At 40.0% G+C, this 24,656-nt stretch overlaps 1 protein-coding gene across 1 annotated transcript in view; it reads right to left on the minus strand.

Annotated features, from left to right (window-relative positions):
- Positions 1-23,713, minus strand: part of LOC149806710 (phospholipid phosphatase 1-like) — a 66,711-nt gene extending 42,998 nt beyond the window's left edge. The window contains exon 1 of the mRNA XM_089956783.1: positions 23,401-23,713. Within this exon, the coding sequence (XP_089812909.1) occupies positions 23,401-23,482 (82 nt within the window). The 5' untranslated portion in view covers positions 23,483-23,713. The remainder of the gene's footprint in view (positions 1-23,400) is intronic.
- Between the last annotated feature and the right edge of the window lie 943 nt (positions 23,714-24,656).

Genomic DNA, 24,656 nt, shown 5'->3' on the forward strand with positions numbered 1-24,656 from the left:
AACTGGTAGACCACCGATCTACAGACTGGATTCAACTGCTCCTCAGCGCGGATTTACACGCGAGCAACTACAAGTGATACCTGACGATACTCAATTACCCCCGCGTGGTCTTAACTAGCGCCGTTGCGTCTATTGCACTCAAGACATGTCAACCTCACATTGTTTTTAACATGACCGAGACTGTTATCGATTCTGTCCACGGTAAATTGGCGAGCGTCTTTATCCGAATAACGCCAGCGCATTACACAATTACAACTCGCGCAGTGATTATTCTGTTGTTGTCGTAACGCAATTATTAATTCGGCATCAATATCAAAACGCCGCTGTTTTTTTTTTATCCTGTTGGCGGTAACCCGAGAGTTTTCTATCAATGACGCTTGCATCGATAATGTCGTTGTCGTTGGTGACTCCGTCACTGGCTTCGTCAATAACAATTCTTCGAAGCTGATTTATCCTTCGTACTCTGGACACTGCAAGATAGACTAGATTCGACCATTCGATGCGATTATCAACTATCCAAACAATTGTGTCCGTGATGGTTAGTCCCTGCGAGGAATGTATTGTTGTTGCGTATCCTAGCGTCCACGGGGATTTATCAGCACGTAGCGCGTCCTCGACGACACCGATATCAACGAGCACGATATCATTCAGCACGAGAATTTGTTTTTTTGTCCCCGACGCTGTCGGGGCTGGAATTTCAACTTCAATGTTCTGCCGCCGTGTGTCCGCGGGTCTATAACATAATGGCACTGGACGCGTTGGAAACTTTTCCTTATGCAACGTAAACAACTTCCGCTGAAGTGTGTCTCTGACTATCTTTCTACTCGCTACAATCAAATCGTTTGGTCTCCATGTTTCCCAGAATTCATTCAACGGCGTTTCCGGAATTACCTCGCGGATTATTTCACACTGAACTCTATCCGGCTGTAATCTGATTAGTTTTTTAACCTCGCGCAGTTGTTCATCAAGTGCTCGGTAATCAGTATCGGTTTCTTCATAATAGTCCACAAAACCCCTTAACCAATCATGTGGACCCTCGCCGACAAATGGTGGTGGTTGGCCATGATCTCCACACATGATTACCGCTGTATTCGCGCGCAGCAACCACTCAAGAAACATTTGTAAAGTATCTAACGAAACAGTACATATCTCATCCCAGATGATAATGTCGGGAATAAATTTTTCACCCATTCGATCAGGAGTCCACTCACCGCCGCTGTATCGAAAAAAGCTGTGATAAGTAACGGCGTCAACATTTCGTTGTTTTATTTCTCGCGCTAGTCTATGGGTCGGTGTAAGCACGATTATACTTGCCCGCGTACGAAATAATTCAATTGCCCGAGTCGTCTTTCCTGACCCGCCACAGCCGCTTAAATAAACTGTTTTGTGTCTACAAATTGGATCAGAACACGATGGTGCATTAGACCATTCTGACAATTTATCACCGCGTAAGTAGTTGTTCTCAACGGTGACATCTGCTGACGGGGAATAATCGCGTCGTATTTCATTTTTAATTCTCCATGTACCCCAACTCTCGTCCGGACTAGTAAACTCGGCTACGTTTCCCTTATACGCTACGTCAATATAAAACGAATCAACGGCTACTCTAACCGCGGTGTCGGGGAATCTATTTATCATCGAGAATAAATTAATAGCGGCGTAACCCAGCATAGACGCCCTCAAATGTGGATACGCCGGGCTGTCTCCATCGCTGTAGGTAACAACTGTACCCAACCTCGTTCCATTGGACAAGAAAGCTGTTTTGCAGTTCACGTATCTATTTTTTGCCACTGCGTCCTTGATTACGAAATCGTATTCTGCGTCATCTATAATCAGCCGTGAGCAATATCGTTTGTAGTCGCAGTTTTTTCCACCTTGTGTGAACTTACCGATTATTCTTCTACCGAGATCTTTTGCCTCGCGGTTTCGTTGGTTAAATATCCTCCTGGACCATTCGATGATATATTCCTCGTCGGCATCAATGTTTTTTCTGGACTCGTCAATTATGCTATCTAGACGCTCCGGTTCTGGTAACCAGACTTCAGTCTGCGCCCGGTATGATATAATCGCATCACTGACAATCAACGAAACTAGCATGCTACAATCAATCATATACCGTAGCAGCGCTATTGGCAGCCACTTCTTTTCAGACATGTGTCTACCGATCCAAATATAGCAACAGCGATGAAGTCCTGCCGCGAATTCAAATGATACTATGCGAGCGAATCCGGTTAAATCAAAATCAGGCAGTGGTCCATTAATAGCAACACGAGTCATTTCATGTCTGGGGTGTCCAAATCGTTTGAAATACTCAGCGGCGGATCCATACCCGAGAAAACTCGCTGGATAACAGGCAACCATATCAACCGAGATCATAGCGTCGCGGTTGTATTCAGTGTTCCATAGTCCACCGTGATAATACTCCAAACAACTGGATTGTACATCCGGCAGAAATTCCCTGCTCGTTGGTCTCCACGCATTTTTCCTTGCTGCAACATGAGCTACAACCGATGGAATCGTAAAACAATTTGTTAGCAGTTGTTCATCATGCTCCTCAAATTCTATGGCGGTTTTTTTCATCCTGATGTGAAATGCTTCAGTGCGATATAATTCGCCGTTTGGTCTTACAAACTGATCAAAGGTATCCGCATCGTTTTCAGCGCTGCGAAGTAACCACACTGATACAGGGTCGTTTTTACATAAGTAGGCAATAGCATCAAATAGTTTCCTCTCCGCGAGAAAACCATCCTTGGAGAATTGTTCTCCCAGGAATTCTTCGGGTATATACTTTACTGTTCTATCCCGTGGAAATATTGTGATCACGGGCGTCCATGCGTGTTCGTTATGATCGATAATTTTGATTGGGGCTCCCTTCGATTTATACTTCGATTCGTATAATACTTCACCGGTTATCGTTGTAACGGTTATTGGAAATCTCAGCGATGTTTCTAATCTCGCTATGTCGCTGATGGTTGCTCCACGCTCTTTTACGGTTAGTTCCCACTGGTTGATTTTGCTACGTCGTAAATCAGTCAATTTGTTTCCTCGACATGCATTTGTAAAATGCTCTATTATTCGTTCTGCTACACAATTTATCCCAGTTGACTGTTTCATCGGTTTCAGTTTTCCGATATCAGGTTTCTTATTTAACGGGTATATTCCATAAACAACTGCTGTTTCAGGATACGCTCGTTCATAGTATGGTCTATCAATTCCGGTTAACAACCCCGGCTTGGAGTCGCGGCTGACAGTGACTGTTTTCTTGTCGCTGAGAACTGGTTCAAATTTATCACGTATGATCCAATCGCCTGATTCCACCCGGACAATGAATTTTACTCTGAAGAAATACCTTTTCCCGTCAAGTTGTGATATTATCGTTGCTGCGCGGTTGTCGTTCATGGTAGCATCAACAACACCATCAATTCGAAATGTTGACCAACTATGAGATGCACCATCACGCTTGAATTCATTGATACAATCGCGTATTTTACTCAACAGGGTTCTATCGTTTATTAACGCTTTTGGTGTGTCCTTGAGGACTTTATCGAGATTGAACTTAATATTTTTCCAGGGCTTAATTACTGCTAATCTCTCAAACTCATCCATATAATTAAAACAAGTATTTAAATGAAAGAATATAGTATAATGAATCACTGCAAATGGTTGATGATTGGGTCGACAACCCCGTGCAATAAATCATGTAGAGGTGAATTCTGCGGGTACCATTTACAGAGCGTTCGTAATGGTTCTCTTGGCCCCCTCCCGTGCTTGGTTTGTCACGTCGGTGTAAGAGGAAAATCGCAGTTGTGTATTAATTGTGGCGGAAAGCGATACAGGGAACTAAAACGCTATTATGACAAGCGAATTAAAAACGCCGTCATTGACCCCACCGCCGACTTCGTCATCAAAACCCCCCAAGACTACGTTGAAAGATTCATAATTAAACCAAATAATAAATTAGACAAGTAGTATTATTATACAAATGGACCAAGAATTTCAGCCGCATCCCCTGGTCGTCAATTACGAGGCATCTCGCGACGGCATTGTTAGAAATCGTAGACTAAAAAACCCAGTTGGTACCGTAAGTAATCAGGGGTATTTGATGTTTGGTGCCGGAAAAAAGAAGTATTATGTTCACAGGATTGTATTTGAAGCATTCAACGGATTAATCGAAAATGGGCTTGTGATTGATCATATTAATAATAATAAGACTGATAATTCTCTTACAAACTTGCAAGCTATCTCGCAAAGTCAGAATACCAAAAAAGGCCAAACCGGTAAATACCCAAAGAAAGCAAAACCCGTAAAGTCATTTGATACAACAACTCACGAGGAAAAAATATTTCAGTCGATGAATGAGGCAGGAAAATATTTTGACATTTATATCGCCTCAATACGATTTGTTGCAGAAGGAATACAGAATTCAGCGATCTCAAAAAAGACCGGGCATAGAATTCGATTTTCATATATAACAGAAATCAGCGAGTGATGAAGTCACCGGCGCCTATGGCGCTGACGAGGTCACGTCTAACGAATTATTAAACACCTTCGGAATTGATACACGGGGTTTCATTTTTCTTTTTATTTAAAAACAAGATGTTTTATAAGAATAATGAATATCGAAGACATCAATAATATATTAGCCGAGATTTCAAAATTAAAAAATCAAGGAATTGAATTATCTGATGGTCTCGACAGTGAAAATATATTATCCGATTATGAAATTATTAACGAGCAATCAAAACGGGGGCGTTTTACCCTGGCCCGCGAGTATTTTTTTATAAAACGATTACAACATACGATCAATGAAAACTTGTACCACAATGACGCAAATGCATTCATTGGACTATTTACTGCCGTTGAAATAATACGAAAAAAACTCGGACGTGTTTATGAACGACGCCGGGAGATTTCTAGTAAGATCAAAAACATTAGAAGGATTATAGACGAAAACTCCGTGGAGCCCCCGATGGTACACTCGGCGGAAAATTAGAAAATTGCGGATCAATTTACAATAATGGTAGGTGAATCACTTACTACTCGGCTAGCCAGAGAGCGGCTAGCAGCGCTTAGAAAGTTTATACCGTTACGAGACAGAGTGAGAGAGAAACTTCAAACGCGACAACAAATGCAAACTGATTTTGCTGTTGGAAGTGAACAGTTATTTGCCCCGGTAACTAAAGCGACTAAGGATGTTACGGCGGCAACTGTACCCGTTCTTGGTGCGCTTGAAAAGATAGCGGCAGAGACAAAACAAACAAAAAGGTCTTTAGAAACACTCCCTGCAAAAATAGCGGCTGATACAACACGGAGGCCACCACCACTCGCTATAACCGAACCACAAGAACCTTATGTTACAATGGCCGACGAGGAAGAATTAGGTGCTACTGCGAAAGAACCAGAAGAAGAAATACCCGAAGAAACACCAGAAGAAGAAATACCGGAAGAAAAAGAGGGGAATATACCCCGTATTGTACTCAAGAAGAGCACAATAGATGAAATTAGAGGCTTCAGCAACAGGGAAGAATTAATTAATTTTGCTGCCAACAATTTTGCTAAGAGCATACGAGATAAGAAGCATATCAATAGCGGTTACGAGAAAAATATAAAGTCGTTAAAGGACTGGGCAAGAATAGTGTATTTAGCGAGTAAACATAAAGATGCATTACCACATCGTAGTAAATCCGATTACGACGCATTCCACAAGGAAGTTAAGAGTATAACACCAAAAAAAGGAAAAGGATACTCTGTTGGTAAAGAATCCTACGGCGTTACCTGTCCTAATAGTGTTCTCAGTGATATATCACGGCTGGAAGTACTAATCGGAGGAAAACGAGCCGGAAATAACTCTCCGGAAATAATCAATGAGGCCGCTGATATTTGCAAGCGGTTATTTGCAGGCGGTATTATGGACATTAATGCATATCGAACGCTCATAGACGAGCTCGTGGATGATTAATTGGAAAACTGGTGTTTTTAATAAGGATGATCATACACTACAACCACGATAAACCAGTACTCGTCTACGTGGTAAACTCGCGATTACCTGTTTACCGCGCGTACTATGGAGATGGTCTCGGTAGCACCATTGCGGGGTTATTTACAAGAATGGCTCCAAAAGTAGCGCCGTTAGCCAAACAATTAGGAATGAAGGCTATTGATGTTATTCGTGATAAGGGAATCAGCGCTATTGGAGATGTTGCCGGAAAGGCGCTTTCAGCCGCGCGGGACAAACTAATGTCGTTGGTGAAATCCAAGAGATTTTCAAAAAGAAAACAGAAACCACCGGTAATGCCATCAACGACAGTGATGCCTGCAAATGTCAGTAAAGTAATAAATAACGCCGTGGAAGAAAAACTAGAGTCGTTGGCGACGACTCAGTCGTTGGCGACTTCGCCATCCGCCGATGCGGCAACCAACGCGCTCATGAACGCGATAGCGGGGAGTGGTTTAAATTCAAAGAATTTACGACGAAAACGACGTTGATGGATTTCAATTGAAAACATCAACATGATAAATAATAGAATGTTTGCGCGAACCGCTGATCCCGCGTTTGATATGGACGCCCCAGTGCGCAGGGATGATTCTGTCCGTGATTATCAATTTTATTCTTATTATGCAGCGCAACCCGACCTACGATCGCGAATTGAACTTCAAGTCCAAGATACCAGTAAATATTTTTTGCCGTGTGAAGCGTTTATCGAAATCGAGGGAGAACTCGTGACAAATGCCGCCGATAATGCACCATACGCAGATGACCATCGTGTTCGAGTTGGCTTCGTCAACAACGGTATCATGGCGTTATTTGAGAGCGCCAGATATCTTATTGACGGGCGAGAAATTGAATCAATAGAACGCGAGGTTGATGTTGCAACAACGATAATTGGGTTGGCGAGATACTCGGATGATTATACAAGATCGGCGGGCCCATCTATGATGTTTTCGAAGGACACCACCAATAACGCTGACCATCTTCAGTACGTTAACGTGCTGGCGGAAAGAGATACCGCAGTTGACCCACAGGCTGAAGCAGCCAATCCAGACCGCAGAGCAAGACCAGGCGCTAATTTCAATATTATAAAAAGCACCAACAATGATTACAATCTAGGATTCGCAGCACGAGTAGGAATGTTGCAAGGACCACGCCGACAGTTTTCATGCGCGATTCCACTCCATCACATATTTGGATTCTGCAGAAATGTCAGAAAAGTTGTCTATGGGGCTAAGCATACAATCGCGCTGACGCGAAGGGGCGATGATAACAATGCAATATGGCGTGCTGCTGGCGTCACTGCCGGTAAAGTCGTTTTAACTAAAATGGCATTGTGGATGCCGGTGCTGACTCCATCAGTTACCACGGAAGCACGATTGTTAGCATTTATGGAACAGGGAGGGAAATCGTTGTTGAGTTGGCTAGCGGTAACAACTGATGCTAAAGAGGATAACGTCGCCGATACGTTTACATGGCACCTGGCGTCAAAACAGGGTGTTTCAGCCCCGCGTCATATATTCATAGCGCTGCAGAATAGGGAACGATTGGGTAGTCAAGAACGCAGCCATATGATATTTGATCAATTAGGAGTCAGGGATGTTTCGCTGAGAATAAACGGACAACAGGAACCATCCGAGGATATACAGCTTAATTACGGCGACAACCATATCGCACGTGTGTATCATCGATTGCTGTCGTATATGGGTCGTGATCAAAACGTCGACACTGGTTTGCAAATATCACAACTTGATTTTAAAAACCTGTATCCGATTTATTATTTTTCGTTGGAACATCTTGATTTAACGAGACAATCCGTCGTTGATATACACTTCCGAGCTCATATAGCCCCGGGTGGTGTTAATTATAGAGCGGTTGCTGTCATTCTCAGCGATAAATCAATGCTGCTAGAAGGTGTTGGTGGACGAATGAGAATCATTGATGCACCAGTAGAAAACATGTAATTGAAAACACAAACGCGTTTACAATAAAATGTCGTATAGTGTCGTCAGTGTAGAGTTGACTAATGGTCAAGTCAAGAAATTACGATCAAAGTCGGCTAAACAATGCGGGACCACAATAACGCTGAAGCCGTCGCAGATGGCAGGTGGTAATCATAAGATATCGTTGACGGCGCGTCAAATAAAACATTTCAATGATGCGATGAAGAATAAAAAGGGAGTTCAAATAGATTTTTCAGCCGCAGCAATTAAAAACATGGAAAAGACCGGTGGGATATTTCCGCTGTTAGCTGCGATTCCGGCATTGATTGCCGCGGCGGCCCCAGCAGTGGCTAAGGCGGCTGCGTTGGGGGCCGTTGGTACCGCGGCGGGGATGGCATTGAAGAAGGCAACCGGGAAAGGCTACAAAAAAAAAACGACCCGTAGCCGGAAAGGGTCTAAGACTACCGGGAACCCCGTATTCATGGTACTCGGGAAAGGGTCTAAGACTACCGGGAACCGTTTATTAACTCGGGAGTCAATGACTCCTGAGTCAATGACTCCCATGTCTAATTTTGATTTAATAGACGCCGCAAACGCGTTAGCGATAAAAAACTTCAGAGGTGTTTTTATGAGGGATCAATTACCGGCGGCCCCAAGGAATACTGAAACAGGCATAATTAACCTCGATGGGTCCTCCGGAGCGGGAACTCATTGGGTTGCGTACGCGATTGATCCGCGTGCAATCGTCTATTTTGATTCATACGGGTTAGCCCCGCCGAAAGAGTTCATGCGGTATGTCCGGGCGTGTTCAGCCCGGGTTTTTTATTCCACGCTGCCAACACAGCAATTAAGTGACCCACCGATATGTGGCCGTGAGGTATTGAACGTACTCGCGGCGATTTCATCATCGCGGAAACCACCTCATGTGGTTGTAAACGAATACACTAGTGGGGTTGTAGAAGCTCAACGGATTTTAGAGAATAACATTTACAATAATAATGATTGATATCTGGGGGCGACCGGTTTCGGCGCTGAAACAATCCGCGGAAACGACCGCCGTCGACATAAAAAAACTAATTGAGGATGAAATCGCTGATATGTTGAATCTAACAAGTGTTGACCCGGGCGAAATAGTTGTATTTCAAGACCGCCAGGGTAAATTGAAATCCGGTAATGTGTCACTGAATGACGTTTTAATACGACAGCGTGATGCCGCCGAGAACGCTATCGCGCTGTATACCAGCGACGGACGACTCAGACCAGGTAAACATATAGTGGAGATAGAGAGAATAATAGAATTAATCCGAGACGGTACTATAAGGTTGAATGAATCCGTGATCGAATTTGACGCGCATGTGAAAAAATCTGCCACCGAGGTGAAAAAATCTGTCACCGATATACAACTCACTACCGCTAGTTTTTTTGGAACCCCGACGGTAACCGAACCGAATCTTGCAACAATAAAAAATACTATTTTGGAGTTTACGACTCTGTCGGGCCAATTTACCTCGTTACGAAAAAATGTTAACAGGATCGATGACAACTTTGATAAATTCCTTGGTAAAAAAAATGCCAAACCGGATGAAATCACAATAACTATAAATGATATCACTGCGTATGGACAGGAAATAGAAACAATCAAAACTGATGTTGCAACGAACAAAAGGAGTGTAGACGCGCATGAACGGGAAATAGAAATAATCGGCGCTAATGTTGCAACGAACAAAAGGAGTGTAGACGCGCATGAACGGGAAATAGAAATAATCGGCGCTAATGTTGCAACGATCATAAATAATGTAGACTCGCATGGACGGAAAATAGAAACAATCAAAACTGATGTTACAACGATCATAAATAATATGGACACGCATACACAGGAAATAGGAACAATCAAAACTGATATTGAAGCGAACAAAAAAAATGTAGACGCATATTGGCGGGGAATAGGATTAATTAAAACTGATGTTGCAGCGAACAAAAAAGGCATAGACGTGCATACATATGAAATAGAAACAATCAAACTTGATGTTGCAGCGAACAAAAAAAGTATAACCGAGAATACACGGGAAATAGAAACAATCAAAACTAATGTTGCAGCGAACAAAAAAGATGTGGACACGCATATACAGGAAATAGGAACGATTAAAACTGATGTTGAAGCGATTAAAGACGGACTACCGAGAGTAGCAGAGCAATTCGAAAAAATAAAAATCCCTCATGAGAACATCATCAACACAGTATACACAATTCGGCATGGATCATTCGATTGGACTCCTACACAGAATACAGTAAATATCACCGCAACTGTTAAGGGCATTTATCGATTGACACTGGTTTCAATGATGCAGTTTAATATATTATCGTCGAGTTCATCCGGGTTTAACAATACAATATCAACAATTATAGACAAGAACGCAACTGAACAGTTTACAATTTATGCCGTTGATAGAAATCTAGCCCGGGCAAACATTACATGGTATGTGGAATTTGCAGCGAATCTAAGTAATTAAAAACACTAGCTCTTTTAAAATAAAAATGACCACCAAGGAAGTTGAATCAGAGGTATCACCGACGTCACATCAATATCGATTCGATACCGCAAAAGAATTTTCCGCGAACTTGAAAACGCTTTCCGAACAATACCGTGTAAAAATAAAAAAATACCGTCGTAAAATAACCGCCATCGACGCGGTCGTGTACTCGGTGTCGGGTATAGTAGCTGGCGCCGGTGTTATTTTATCCACGGTGACCACGATAACCCCGATCGCTGTTCCAATCGCTGTCTCCGCAATGACAACAGTTGCTGGAGTTGCCAACGCAATCACTAGGAAGATATCATCGTGTTTTCAGAAAAAACTCAACGAGTATACAGTAAAACATCAAATAGTATCCGACGCATACTCGAAATTATCCGGGTTGATCTCGTTATCGATTGATAATTTGTTCGTATCCGATGTTGAATTCTCCACGATGGTCCAGTTATATAGCTCCGCGATGTCAAAAATCGAGGATTTTCAACTGGAAGCCGAAACCACCTGGTTGTTAAAATTAGACACTAAAAACAACGAATAATAATAATGTCGCTGAACCCCGAAGGGTCTCAATTACTTCAGCGGATCGCGGAGAACACCACTCCGGTACAAACAAGTATGATATCGATAACATCAACGAAGCCAGAATTCAGTGTGAACTTCCCATCACCGGTTCCAGTAAAGGAAATAGCGCTGGCAAAATTGCGAGTATATCACAGTTGGCCTAATATCCGAGCGGACGCATTTAACGGACAACAACCTAATAACTCGCTGGTTTTTGCACGGACAAATAAACCCGATGGGACCCCAAACTGGGAGGAGGTTACAATACCAACTGGGTCATACCAAATAGAGCAAATCAATAAAGAATTTCAACGCAGGATAAAATCGATCACAGGAAAGGAATCAAAAATCGCTATTACGGTTCATGAACCGACGTTATCGTCGACGATTGAAATAAGCACACCGGGGTATATGGTTGATATTTATAACAGTTCAATAAGAACCATACTAGGATGGCCTGAGAATCCACCCGCGGACACCCCCCCATCAACTATCCTCAGACACGATAACGGAGATGGTGGTAGGCATATTGCTCCATACAACGTAAATATCGCATCAGTGATAGCGATCAATCTAGTGTGTGATGTTATCGAAGGGAGTTATCAGGTGGATACCAAGCAATCAAATCAAGCTCAACAGGGGTATATCCTTTATTCGTTTTCACCAACAGCCCCTCCGGGATTTTTAATCGTTGAGAGTCCGATTAATCCGGTCTATATGCGATGCCATGATCGGTTTTTAACGAGAATTAATTTTAGAATTACCGATCAGTCAAATAACCTAATTGATCTGCAAGAGGAGGAGTTAGTGATCACTCTGTTTGTAAGATCATAAAGACTTTCATTGTAAATAACCACTTAGCAGCAGAGGGGGCGATGACATCCACGCGGTCGTCGATGTGCTTACCGGACGCTGACGACGCTGGGGATCGGCGCGCAGAAGGTGTTAATTAAACCAAATGACGTCACCATCGTGTAGGATGGACCGACGTCGTTTTTTTTTTACCAGGCGCTGACGACACTAGATCGTTGAGTGCAGAAAGTAATAATTAAGCAAAATAACGATTGGACAAAATGTCCGATTCGCCCCCTCTGCTGCTAACAGTTTGAATAGGAGATTCCTGCTACCAAATCACAACAGTAGTTCACACTGGTTTTACATAGTAGTTTGCAGATTAAAATTTTTAATAATAATAATAATAATAATAATAATAATAATAATCTTGTATTAAACTTGGCTTTTCATTTTTTTTTACAAACAACTGTTTTGGCTATTTTTGCAACAAACGACAGTTTTTCAAACTGATGACGTGATGGTTGAACTATAAAAAAAATAAAAGATCTATAGTGATTTTCTTTAATCAGGCGTCTTCTCAAAGATTCTTACTTTTAACTCGAACGCGAAAACAAAGTCTCTAGAATTCCGTCAAATACCTTAACTTCAAAACCACATTCAATCCACAATATTAATAAAAGCTGACTAAACTTTTCATTTCCAGTTTCATTTCACCCATCTCTCTCTCTCTCTCTCTCTCTCTCTCTCTCTCTCTCTCTCTCTCTCTCTCTCTCTCTCTCAGGTTCGAGCTGCAGTCTCTGGGATCGCCGTCTTAATCCCGACAGTGTAAATAGCTTTCAAAGCTCTGGACATGTACATATGTGTACAGTGACTCTAGCATAAAAAAGTTCCCCAATTTAAAGTTTGACTCTTCTATGAAAGACTTGTCCTCGTTACGATGAAAGAACAATATGGAGTACCATAAAGATGACGCAATCTCTGTATATACTGTCTACAAACCTCTTAGTGTATGGACTATACAGGATGAAACAGGGTGCAATGAAAATGAAAAAAATGTAAAGTGGATGACATTTTTATTTTATTTTTTTCTTCGGCTTTGTACATCTTTGTCATCTGGTGATCATCAATAACCCCGCCCTATAACAACGTCTAGGTTGATAGAAAAGTCATAAAGGGAGATTAAGAAAGGGTAGGGATGGTGCAGAGAAGGTTTATAACCATTTCGAGGATTTAATAGGTTTCACATTTATAAAATCAATTACACTGGTCAACAGTGAAATCATTACTGACTTGAAAAGGCCCTAATCTGTAGTATTTTGGTGTGCCGAACACGAATATAACCGTGAAAAATTTGTATTGGCTCTCGTTTTGAAGATATTCATATACCTCATTTTCTATGTTTCACTGTGTAAATTTCTCCAGTAGGACTGCAGCAACATCCGGAATAATGATGTAACATTGCATAATACCATCATGCTCACATCATCCACAGTTGATTGCATCATTTTCTGATGCAGTGCAATACTAATGCCATGCGGCTGCTGAAGTAAGTTGACGTCAGCAGTGTACTATACATGTGTAGGCCTATTATACTAATGCCAGGCGGCTGCTGAAGCTGACGTAAGCAGTGTACTATATAAAGCCCAATCAGATAGGTTCAGCATTTAAAATATTTTAGACGTTGTGCGAGACAGTTCAAGCTACTGTTACATAAAACTTATTATTTTATCCATTTACGTACAATAAAGAACAGTAATGCCTCGAAAGTGTGTTAATACCGCGGACAATTTTTGCTATATTTGTGGGGAAGTGACATTTGCCAACCAGAAGAAAAGTATCAATTCTCAAGTGAAGAAGGCATATCATCTTTACTTCGGATGCAAGGTTGGTGACCAAGACAAGCCTTGGGCTCCGCATATATGCTGTGCTACATGTACAACACAGCTTTCACAGTGGTTGAATTGCAAAAGGTCATCAATGCCGTTTGCAGTCCCAATGGTGTGGAGAGAGCCAAGCAACCACCTAAATGACTGTTACTTCTGCTTGGTTCCTCCTCTTTCCGGCGTAATAACGAAGCGAAAGAAGTCGAGAATAGTCTACCCAAACATTCCGTCTGCATTGAGACCAGTTCCACATGGTGAGGGACTTCCTATTCCAGAACCTCCAGCAGAATATTCTCTTGATTCATCTGACGAAGACAAAGGTGAGTCGACCTGTTCTTCTCCTGGTCCATCAGCATGCAGTGATCCAGATTTTCACTGTGGTGCATCATCAACCCCACACAGAATAACACAGGAAGAACTAAATGACCTGATTCGTGATTTGGACTTATCAAAGAACAAGGCAGAATTGCTAGGATCAAGACTCCAACAATGGAATCTTCTAGAAGAAGATGTCACAATTACTGCATATCGAAAGCGCCACCAGCAATTGGAGCCTTTCTTCAGAAAGGAAAGTAATCTGATATTCTGTTCCGATATTGAGGGCCTCATGAATGCTTTAAAAATCACTCATGACCCACAAGAATGGAGACTATTTGTGGACTCTTCGAAACTGAGTCTCAAGGCTGTGCTTTTGCACAATGGAAACATTCTTCCATCTATTCCAGTAGCGTATGCTGTCCACATGAAAGAGACATACGATAACTTAAGGCAGCTACTGAATTCCATTGAGTATAACAAGTACAGCTGGCACCTCTGTGGTGATTTGAAGGTAGTTGCCCTTTTAATGGGACTGCAGCAAGGATATACAAAATACATGTGTTTCTTATGCGAGTGGGATAGCCGAGCAAGGGAAATGCACTACATGAGGAAAGAATGGACTCACAGGCAGAATGTAGCCATTGGAAAGAAGAATATCCAACACCCAGCTCTGGTTGAGGCTCAGAAAATCTTGCTACCACCCCTTCACATCAAACTAGGTTTGATGAAGAACTTCGTGAAAGCCATTGACCGGACTTTGCCAGCATTCCGATACCTGCATGAAAAATTCCCTCGACTCAGCGAAGCAAAGATTAAAGAGGGAGTTTTTGTGGGTCCTCAGATTCGAGAGCTTTTCAAAGATGACCGGTTCAACAACTTGCTGGAAGGTGACGCGAAACAAGCATGGGATGCTTTTCGCCTAGTTTCTACAAACTTCCTCGGAAATGTTAGGGCAGAAAACTATAAGGAACTAGTAGAAGACATGTTGATGAAGTATAAGAAACTTGGCTGCAATATGTCTCTAAAGATTCACTTCCTTCATTCCCATTTGGATTTCTTTCCTAGCAACTGTGGTATTGTTAGTGATGAACACGGCGAACGTTTTCATCAAGATATCGCAACAATGGAACAAAGATACCAGGGAAAATGGTCCACTACAATGCTGGCTGCCTACTGCTGGACACTCCTCAGAGATGCTCCCGAACAGCTGTACAAGAGACAGGCGAAGAAATCTAAGATGTAGTCAATGACTTGATTTTTTATAGGTAGGCTATTACAGTTGACCTTTTACTATTGGAATGCATTTCGTTATGTAAACATTAATTTCTTGCAGATTACAAAAAAACTAGAGCCAATTTTGCAATTTGACTGTCATATTCGTGTTCAGCACATAAAAATTGATAAGAATTGACTAATTTTATTTCAGTAACATGACTTTTGTAAAAATTTGTTGTCCAGTGTTATCTGAAGGGTCAATTGAATAGGTGTGTCAACTTTTGACAACTATAATGGTATGTCTTTCTTTAACAACCTACAATGATTACCTAGCTAAGCTATGGAAGAGATCATACAAACTGTTTGTCCCATGAATCATTCAGGTGTGTCAAACATTTGAAAAATATGCATGATGAAATAAGTGTCTGAGAACATTAACAAAATTAAAACGCATATTCACTGTTTCGTATATTCTTATTTACATACTCAATACATTCAACCAGTCATAATTTAAAGTTTAATTGTACTTGTTATTTATTATATAAAACGTATTCAAATTTTCTTCATCAACGTATTGAGTAATATGTAGACGCTTATCGGATGCGACTTTTTTTTACCTTTTGTAAACGGTATCGGGGAATAAATCATTGGAATCGTGGTTCTGTCTTAGAATTATGTTTGTTTGTTGTTTTGTTTTTAATTCATTTCTGGAAATTTCCATTCAATCTGGAAAATCAGTCACAACTTGAAGATTGTTTTCTTAACAAGCCAAAGTCATTAATGCAAATTTTACCGAAGAATCGCATATTCAACCAGCTTAATTTACAAAGTATAAACATATGGTACGGCAAGTGTATTCAGCGATAAACCCATCGAATACTTCCGTATCACCAAACTCTTTAGGGGACTTTCAGTTCTCTTCATGGTATATGAGCCACATTGTCATCGGTCGACTGATACATAAACAATCTGGTACAGTACATCGGTCGACTGATACATAAACAATCTGGTACAGTACATCGGTAGAAACCAATAACTGATCCGTCACTTTGTATCATTGACGCAAAGTAATCGGTTATGATGCTTGACTGATTCCCTTTTTTTTAAAAAAAAAAACATATCCGAAACGCGGAGGCTGACTTCCAATGTTTATATCAGAGCAGTGGACTCTTCCATTATGACATCTGCGTTTGTTTTTTTGTACAAAAAAAACTAGATGGCGCAGTGAAACATCTGATACGTTGTCTATAGTAACACAGACTTGGTTTTTTGGCATCAAGAATGAGTAGGAGAAGAAATGGCGTTGGTTTTGAAAATATTATTATTATGATTCCTAATTTTAAAGACTTCGATGAGCTTCATACCATTTTCAAGCATAATTTCTTAGTTCAATGTTGGAAAATGGTGAATAAATTATCACGTACTGTTGTTCCTTCCTTCGCTTACATCATATTTTAAAACCTGAAAAGTAACCTTTGCCTGTAATTCTCACCAAAATCCTCGCCCACTCACGAGAGAGAGAGAGAGAGAGAGAGAGAGAGAGAGAGAGAGATAAAGAGAGAGAGAGAGTATTACAATTTCAACCCAATATTTTCAAAATTATTTAATAGAGGAATGTGATGCTGGGGTTTGGTCATATTTTCTTGTGCACCAATGACCGTGGATATAAGCCCCCAAAAATATCCACTATACATTGGTATGGTATTTATTTTAACTTGGTGCTGTTCTTGACAATGGTCGTGCTATCATTTCAGCTCGGAGAAAATTCGGCGGTCCACTCAACTATATCCAAGTCCAAAGCAGATGAAGACCGTATGATGTACCTAGTAGCGGCCTTAGCAAGAACGCGGGGCCCGATTTGGATCATTTTGGCGGGGTACCCTCGATTTACGCGCCTGGCCCCCAGTCAGCACGGCACTTGGAAATAAGCTTTTAAACAGGTTTTATATGATATTGAACTTGAAATTTTCTTCCATCGCTTTAAAATTGCTTTCTCTCTAGAAATGTAGTTTTATAAATTAAAATGCGAGGCCCCTGTGAGGGCTGAACCCGATTGGGCCAAATCGGTCATATCGGTCTAAGACCAGCCCTGGATGTACTACTATGACCACACCTTCTTCCAACAAATAATCAGAAGAGTTTTTCAGATCAACTACACTTTCTTGCAATTGTTCATGATATACGTCTAATCCTTTTGTTTTAAAAAAATCATTTGAAGATCACACACACACACGAGTTTACCATGGCACCGGTCGGAGCCGTGTTTCTGGTAAGAGAAAACGTTCAGTGTATAAGAACTTTGTCCGAGGTAGCTTATTAAAATGTTTATCTCATTCATTTTCAATCAATGTGATGAAAAAGTTAATAATATCAGAAACAACATGTTTTAAAATACATTTAAAATGAATCAGAAAATAAATGCGGAATTATGCCGCGTTGTTGTTATTGTAGGGTTTAACGTAATTTTTCAGCACACGATAGGCTATACATGGCGGCCAGTATTAATGGTGGACGAAGAACACGGGAAAACCTCCGGAAAGAACCACCGACCCACCAGAAACTACTGGCAGGCTTTCTTACATACCCACATTGGACGAATCTGAGAATCGAACCCACGCAGACAGAGGTGAGATGGCAGTGATCCGTAACGGAGAGCGCTTTAGACCACTCGGGGCCCGAAATATGCCGCGTAAATCACCTCTTCGAATGAAACGATATCGACTCTTGTTTCATTGATAATGTCGCCGATAAAATTTACAAATACACATATACAAGAATACAGATATATATGGATATACGATCACAATGCATCAATGTCTATCACACTAAAGACGGTTGTTTCTAAATAAGAGGATTTTTTTTTCCTTCTTTCCAAACCATTAAGTTTGAATGTAACAGACGCCTATATGTAGCCTGTACTCGCAAAGTCTTTACATCAAAGTAAACTAAAATTTGGCAAAGTCATTCTCATATTATCAATACACTCGATCATTTCCGTCACCTGTACTGAAACATACTGGCATGCACCCATGCGAATACTTGTTCTGAACAAATAAGTAGGTGACTCGGTCTATTTGCAATGCCGCATGACAAGAGGATAAAACTGCTTATGAAAAAGGCGGTAAATACCACTCCGAATAAAGTATTGACATCAAACGTGCTTACGCGCGCGCGCGTATGTGTGTACATATTTGAGCGCGCGCGTGCGCGCGCGCATGTGTGTGTGTGTGTGTACATATTTGAGCGGTCGTGAGTGAAGAGGGCATAACTATTCCCACCCTTCCTATATGGGCCATGCAAAGGGTGACTCGGTATGTGGCACCCTTTGACATTTACATTGAGGCTTAGGTCTGAAGGTGAAAGAAACAACCTTCGGTAACCACGTGGATCTCAATAATTTACAGAACTTTATCTGGTTCCCGTCTACTGTAGCCCCAACCCATAGGTGGGATACGAATTCCAACAGTGTAGTCACAATCTACACCTACAATACTACCAATGAACAACGTTTATTGCATTTTGTTTTGACAGCATAGGATGAGCACAAAGAAAGTACACACGAGAGTGCAAGGTGGGCTGGGAGAAAGAGACGATAATAAGGACGGAAACACACAGAAATGTACTGGTCATACAGTACCTCCGCGCAAACACCTACCACTAACCTCGATAGCTCCTTTTACATCAATTTAAAGTTATGGTGCCCATATCATAATAAGCGGTAGAATCTAATAAACACTTAAAATAAACTGATTTTAAGCTTGATTTTAGCCTCACTTTTTCTTCTCAATTGTTTGTTGTTGTTGTTGTTGTTGTAGAGTTTAACGCCATTTTTCAGCACACGATAGGCCATACATGGCGGCAAGTATTAATGGTGGAGGAAGAACCCAGGAAAACCCCGGAAAGAACCACCGACCCACGAGAAGCTACTGGCAAGCTTTCTCACATACCCACATTGGCTGAATCGGATATTCGAACCCACATGGCAATGATCCGTAACGGAGAGCGCTTTAGAACCACTCGGCCCCCCCCCCCAAATTGTTTGTAGCCATGGTGTAATTAATACATTATTCCCATCATATGGAGTTACATTATATTAGCCATAAAAATGCTACGTTCGCCAAGTCGATTTCATGTTGGCAATTAAAAACAGATAATCGTCTGATTTTGCTATTTAAAAAATGAAAATTATTTCCTGTGTATCGTACGTGGTGTATGCAGTTTTTATCGGATATGCCCCAAAAATTTCGTATGAAGTCTCTCGAGGGTGTAGGAATAGAAATTGTGTTAAAGCCCCAATTTCATAATTCTTCAATCTAGCTCAGGTTTGGAAAGAATGAAATGGGTTGCTAAAAAGGCTCTCTGACAACAGTTCTTTGAAATAAGCAAGATATTAAGTTTAAACGACGTTCAAATATCGGGGCCCCGAGTGGCCGAGTGGTCTAAAGCGCTCTCCGTTACAGATCATTGCCATCTCACCTCTGTCTGCTTGGGTTCGAGTCTCAAATTCGGCCAATGTGGGTATGTGAGGAAGCTTGCCAGTAGCTTTTCGAGGGTCGGTGGTCCTTTCCGGGGATTTCCCGGGTTCTTCCTCCACCATTAATACTGGCCGCCATGTTTAGCCTATCGTGTGCTGAAAAATGGCGTTAAACCCTACAACAACAACAACAACAGCAACGTTCAGATATTCAGTTTTGAATTAAGAGGTGTCACCTCTTAATTTAGTCAGCGAAGTCGCTCGTAATTTCCGTTCTTTTTCTTGAGTGCTCCAAAAGTGGTGATGTGATACATTCGACAAATTCAGTTAGTGAGTACGTGGTGCACAATTGGTTCCAGAGGGAATGAAGAGGGGTTGGTTTTATAAGCAGATCTGAGAATGAAAAGTGTGCATTAGATAAAAATAAGACTTGGGTGAATACTGGTGATCAGCTGGTGTTTTAGAATACTTTGAAGGGCTATCTTGGCTGAAGACAATCTGACATAGCGTGGTGTTGACTTCTTGTGTTTACAACGGTGGCGTCATAAAATCTTGTGTTGCAGCCTTTGAATGAAATCGGTTGACCTACGGATGCCGCCAATCAACGTCGGATTAACTCGCACACATGACAGAAAGGGCAGGGTTTTCCAGTTCGAGGGAAAAATTACATGGCTCATAAGGTGATGAAACGTCGATGTTATCTGATTTTAATGGAACCCAGTGATGTTTAGAACCAATATCCTTCAAGATTAAGTATTATTCAGATAATTTGACATACACGACTTTTTTGTACGCAACGGCTGCATTGGGCTTTGATGTTAATACGTTTCATTAACAATGGAGTGTGGCTAGGTTGCGTGCCAAATAGTCACAGCAACACAATTTTCTATAGCCAACTTTTTGAAATTATTTATACTCTTAACTTGAAAGGTATAGCGCTATGCTGTGAAAAAAGTATATTTATCCCTCCCTATACATACGCAATTTTGGTTTGGATGGGGTGGATAGGGGAATTAACTGGTCGGGTAAACAACGTGGCATTACATTTCAGATTTGATGACATCGAATTAAAAAATACGTCGTTTGAGAAAGGGAAAAACATGATCTTTCCTCCCATGATGAAACGAAGTGGCGTGATGAATGTTAATCTTACTGATTAAATTATTATATAGTCAATATCTGTCTTTTATTTTGTAAAATGTTTGTAATCGACACACACATAAATGTTTCATTTCGAACCTCAGAATGACGCACAGATATTACTTTCAGTCAACACTGAGAATATAAATATAACGTACTGTACTTTAACCTTGACCGTTGAGGTCCCCTACAATTCAACGTCCGGTTAATACGTGTATGCAATGTGCAGTTTGGATGACACTTGTATTATTAATGTGTAAATACAACAATATCTCTGAAAGGTCAGAATTAAGTAGATTTCGACAGCCTTTCTTGTCAATCAGATTGATATATATAAGTACACTTTTGGGTATCGTAAGCTTGTCTTTTCCTCTCGTCTGCCTGTGTTATAATATATACGTATGCGATACACACACTCCTCTCTCTCTCTCTCTCTCTCTCTCTCGTGTTCTTGCTGGTGCGTTACATATGCGATACACACACTCCTCTCTCTCTCTCTCTCTCTCTCTCTCGTGTTCTTGCTGGTGCGTTACATTTCAGATTTGATGACATCGAATTAAAAAGAAATGTCTTTACCTCGATGATATTCTCTTCATATTCCGCTAACAAATTATATATAAATTCATCTTTCTAACGAGAAAACAGGCAACATGTCACTTAATATTTATTGATACAAATTTCTATTTTTACCTTTACTAATGGGTGTCCACTCCACTTCCTACTGATACTGGCTGATTTCATGTTTTTATCCCAGTTCATTCTAAAATTAGCTTTTTGTTACGCCATGCGCCATTAATAGTCGCGCGATTTGTAAGCGATTTGAGTGTCATATAATGACTGCTTCGGTAAGAGAAAAATGCCTTTAGTCCTACGTAACATGACAACAACACAATACGATGTACATTTACTTAATTATTCCTTGCAAAAGTAACTATGATGACAAACTAGTTGCACAATTCGTTGAAATAATACACATTCAAAATGCTTTTGGGATATTTGAGCTTTTCCCAAAATATGACAACATATTACCACGATTATAGTTAAAAAGAGATCAAATATGGGATATTTTCTGGAAATTGCGTTATATTTATTTACAAAAGATAAACTTTCGACATCTGAGTTTGCACCATAAAACAGTGTCAATAATTATAATGTTATCGAAAAGATACATGTACATATTATATGTCGTTAGATATGTTGAAGAGAAATATATTAACGGGAAAACGGCAGATATAGAGGAGCAAAGTCTGGCATATACATGTATATCGATATATAAATTGTATATAAATATACAAATCGCGAGAAAATACATAGGTTTCAGAGAGAGAGAGAGAGTTTACATTGAACAAAAATATTAACTGGAAAATAAAACATAACCAAGACAGGAACTGTGTCAAGTTAATATTGTTTAAAGGTAACTCTACATATGATATCAGAATCATCTCTTAACTACAATGACAATCATGGACGTTTTTAAATGATTGATTTATACTCACAATTTAATGATCTGAGAATACTTATTTTTATCCATTTACCTGACAATTTTCACATAGTCGTTTAGGATACACAACGTTCGTGGGTGCTTGATTTTTCGGTCCATCGATAGTGCGTTTAAAAAATATTCAGATGGCTAATCGTTAGAAAAGAGTGCCTTTTTATTCAAACACACATATCAAAGAAATCTCAAGGCTTGTATTATCTAGAGTGATCACTTTGTCACCTTTAAATTGGCAGCGTACATCAAAGCTATCATTAAAAAGTGGGGATTTTTGTTGTACAGTAGTCGGTAAGCTCCACACATTTCAGAAAGAAAAGAAAATATACTACCCTCCGCGATATGCTTAGGACTTGAATGATGGCGAATCCTGTACACTTACGATTAAACTTTAACTTATAAGGTAAAATATAAATATTGTATTCCCAATTTTGTTTAAAAACTCGTTTAATATATTAAATGATAGGATCGTATATGCTTGATAAATTGAAACTAATACAAGCTACAAGAGAGAAATAAGTCACTTTTACAGAGTATCGAAATAATAAATGGCGTACATCAATAAACGCTAAAATGATGATTATATATATATATATATATATATATATATATATATATATATATATATATATATATATATATATATATATATATATACACTGTGGTGATATCTCAGAGTACAAAATGTGCAGAACACAAAGCATTAAGAACTGAACATAAAACCTCTCTCCACTTTTTTTTTCTTTCTAGGGAAGGGAGGTTGCCAGCTGGCATTAAGACAGAAACTTGAACTAGCCGGAGTCGAAATTTAGTTTGTTCGGTGGTCGATGATCATATATATATATATATATATATATATATATATATATATATATATATATATATATATATATATATATATATATATATATATTGCCGTGGGCCTCATAGGTAATAATCAGTATTTATGGTCATGGATAATAGGTTTTTAATGTCAATATAAATGTAAATATCATACACACACACACACACACACACACACACACATACATACATACATACACGAGCACTTACCTGTTAACCAAATGAAAACATCCACAATTACTTGTACAGTTAGGAAAGGGGGAACTGTCTCCTTTTTAATGCAGCCTTTCATTTCTTGTAGGTATAGTTCTTTAGTCCCAGTGGTTATAAAGTGCAGTTTTAAATATTAAAGAAATTTTACCGCGAAACTTTCTTCAGCACTAAAAATTATTAAAGCATACCACGTTTAGTTTTTCGATAACAACTCCTAACCAGCCTTCCTCTTAAAACCTAATCTAAAGCCTTCTTGTGGGCTTGAGCATGTCCTCTATTTATCCAAACCTATAACCACGTCGCTGCTGATTTGCATACCGTATGTTTCCATTTGAAGCCATTAGCTATTTGAACAAAACCCATCAGATACCCTTGTGTATCAGAAGTTGAAGTGTGCCTTAATCTTCATGTACGTGAATATTTCGATACAATTTTATAGTGGTGGTCACGTGAGTTTCACGTGCCTGTTACAACTACAATGTGAATCTGTCCGAATTGACCATTCGGTAGATAAGGCTAATATAATACGAACCCATACGTACATAAAAGCATGATACCTACGTACGTGCATGCATGAATACAAAGACACAGAGACTTGCACCTTTTGTAATATAGCGGGACAAGATAGCATCTGCTGTCAGAGAACATTTGTTTCTGACAATTTAGAATAAATAGCACAATATGATCTTTGCTTTTCACTTAACTGAAAGAAGAATATGTGTCAATAAACTTTGAATTAACGTGGTGTTTCTGTTTTATCTGGTTGTCTTTACAATCAAATACAGACGTACGTTTTTGTTTTTATTCACTCTCTTCTTTTTCTTTTTCATGTTCTTTCTTTCCTCTTATTGTGCACAGGAGTTGGTGTGCGTCATTCGTAGGTGTATCACAAAAAATAAAATAATATATATGGTAAGTATTTTAACAGAGTATCACAAAGTAACTACTAGTATTTTTTTTTCTTTCTTATTTATAGATATGAATAAATCAACGTTTGCAAAGTGTTAACAATACATTCGGCGATTATCGGATACGTATAAAGGACGGGTAATTGTGCACCCAATTTGTAAGAGATTTTTAGAACCTTTTCTGTGGATTTTTTTTTGTTTGCAAATGCATAGCAGCTGTAGCACGCGTGTGTGTGTGTGATTTAGATTTATAACATAGCTTTAAAAAAAATTGAGTCATATCGCTGAGATGTCTGCAATGTGTCATTTTTTTAAAACCATTTATAGCACTGAATCATCATGCCG

This window comes from Sinohyriopsis cumingii, chromosome 1, assembly GCF_028554795.1.
Source record: "Sinohyriopsis cumingii isolate HCF-2022 chromosome 1, ASM2855479v2, whole genome shotgun sequence".
NCBI lineage: Eukaryota > Metazoa > Mollusca > Bivalvia > Unionida > Unionidae > Sinohyriopsis > Sinohyriopsis cumingii.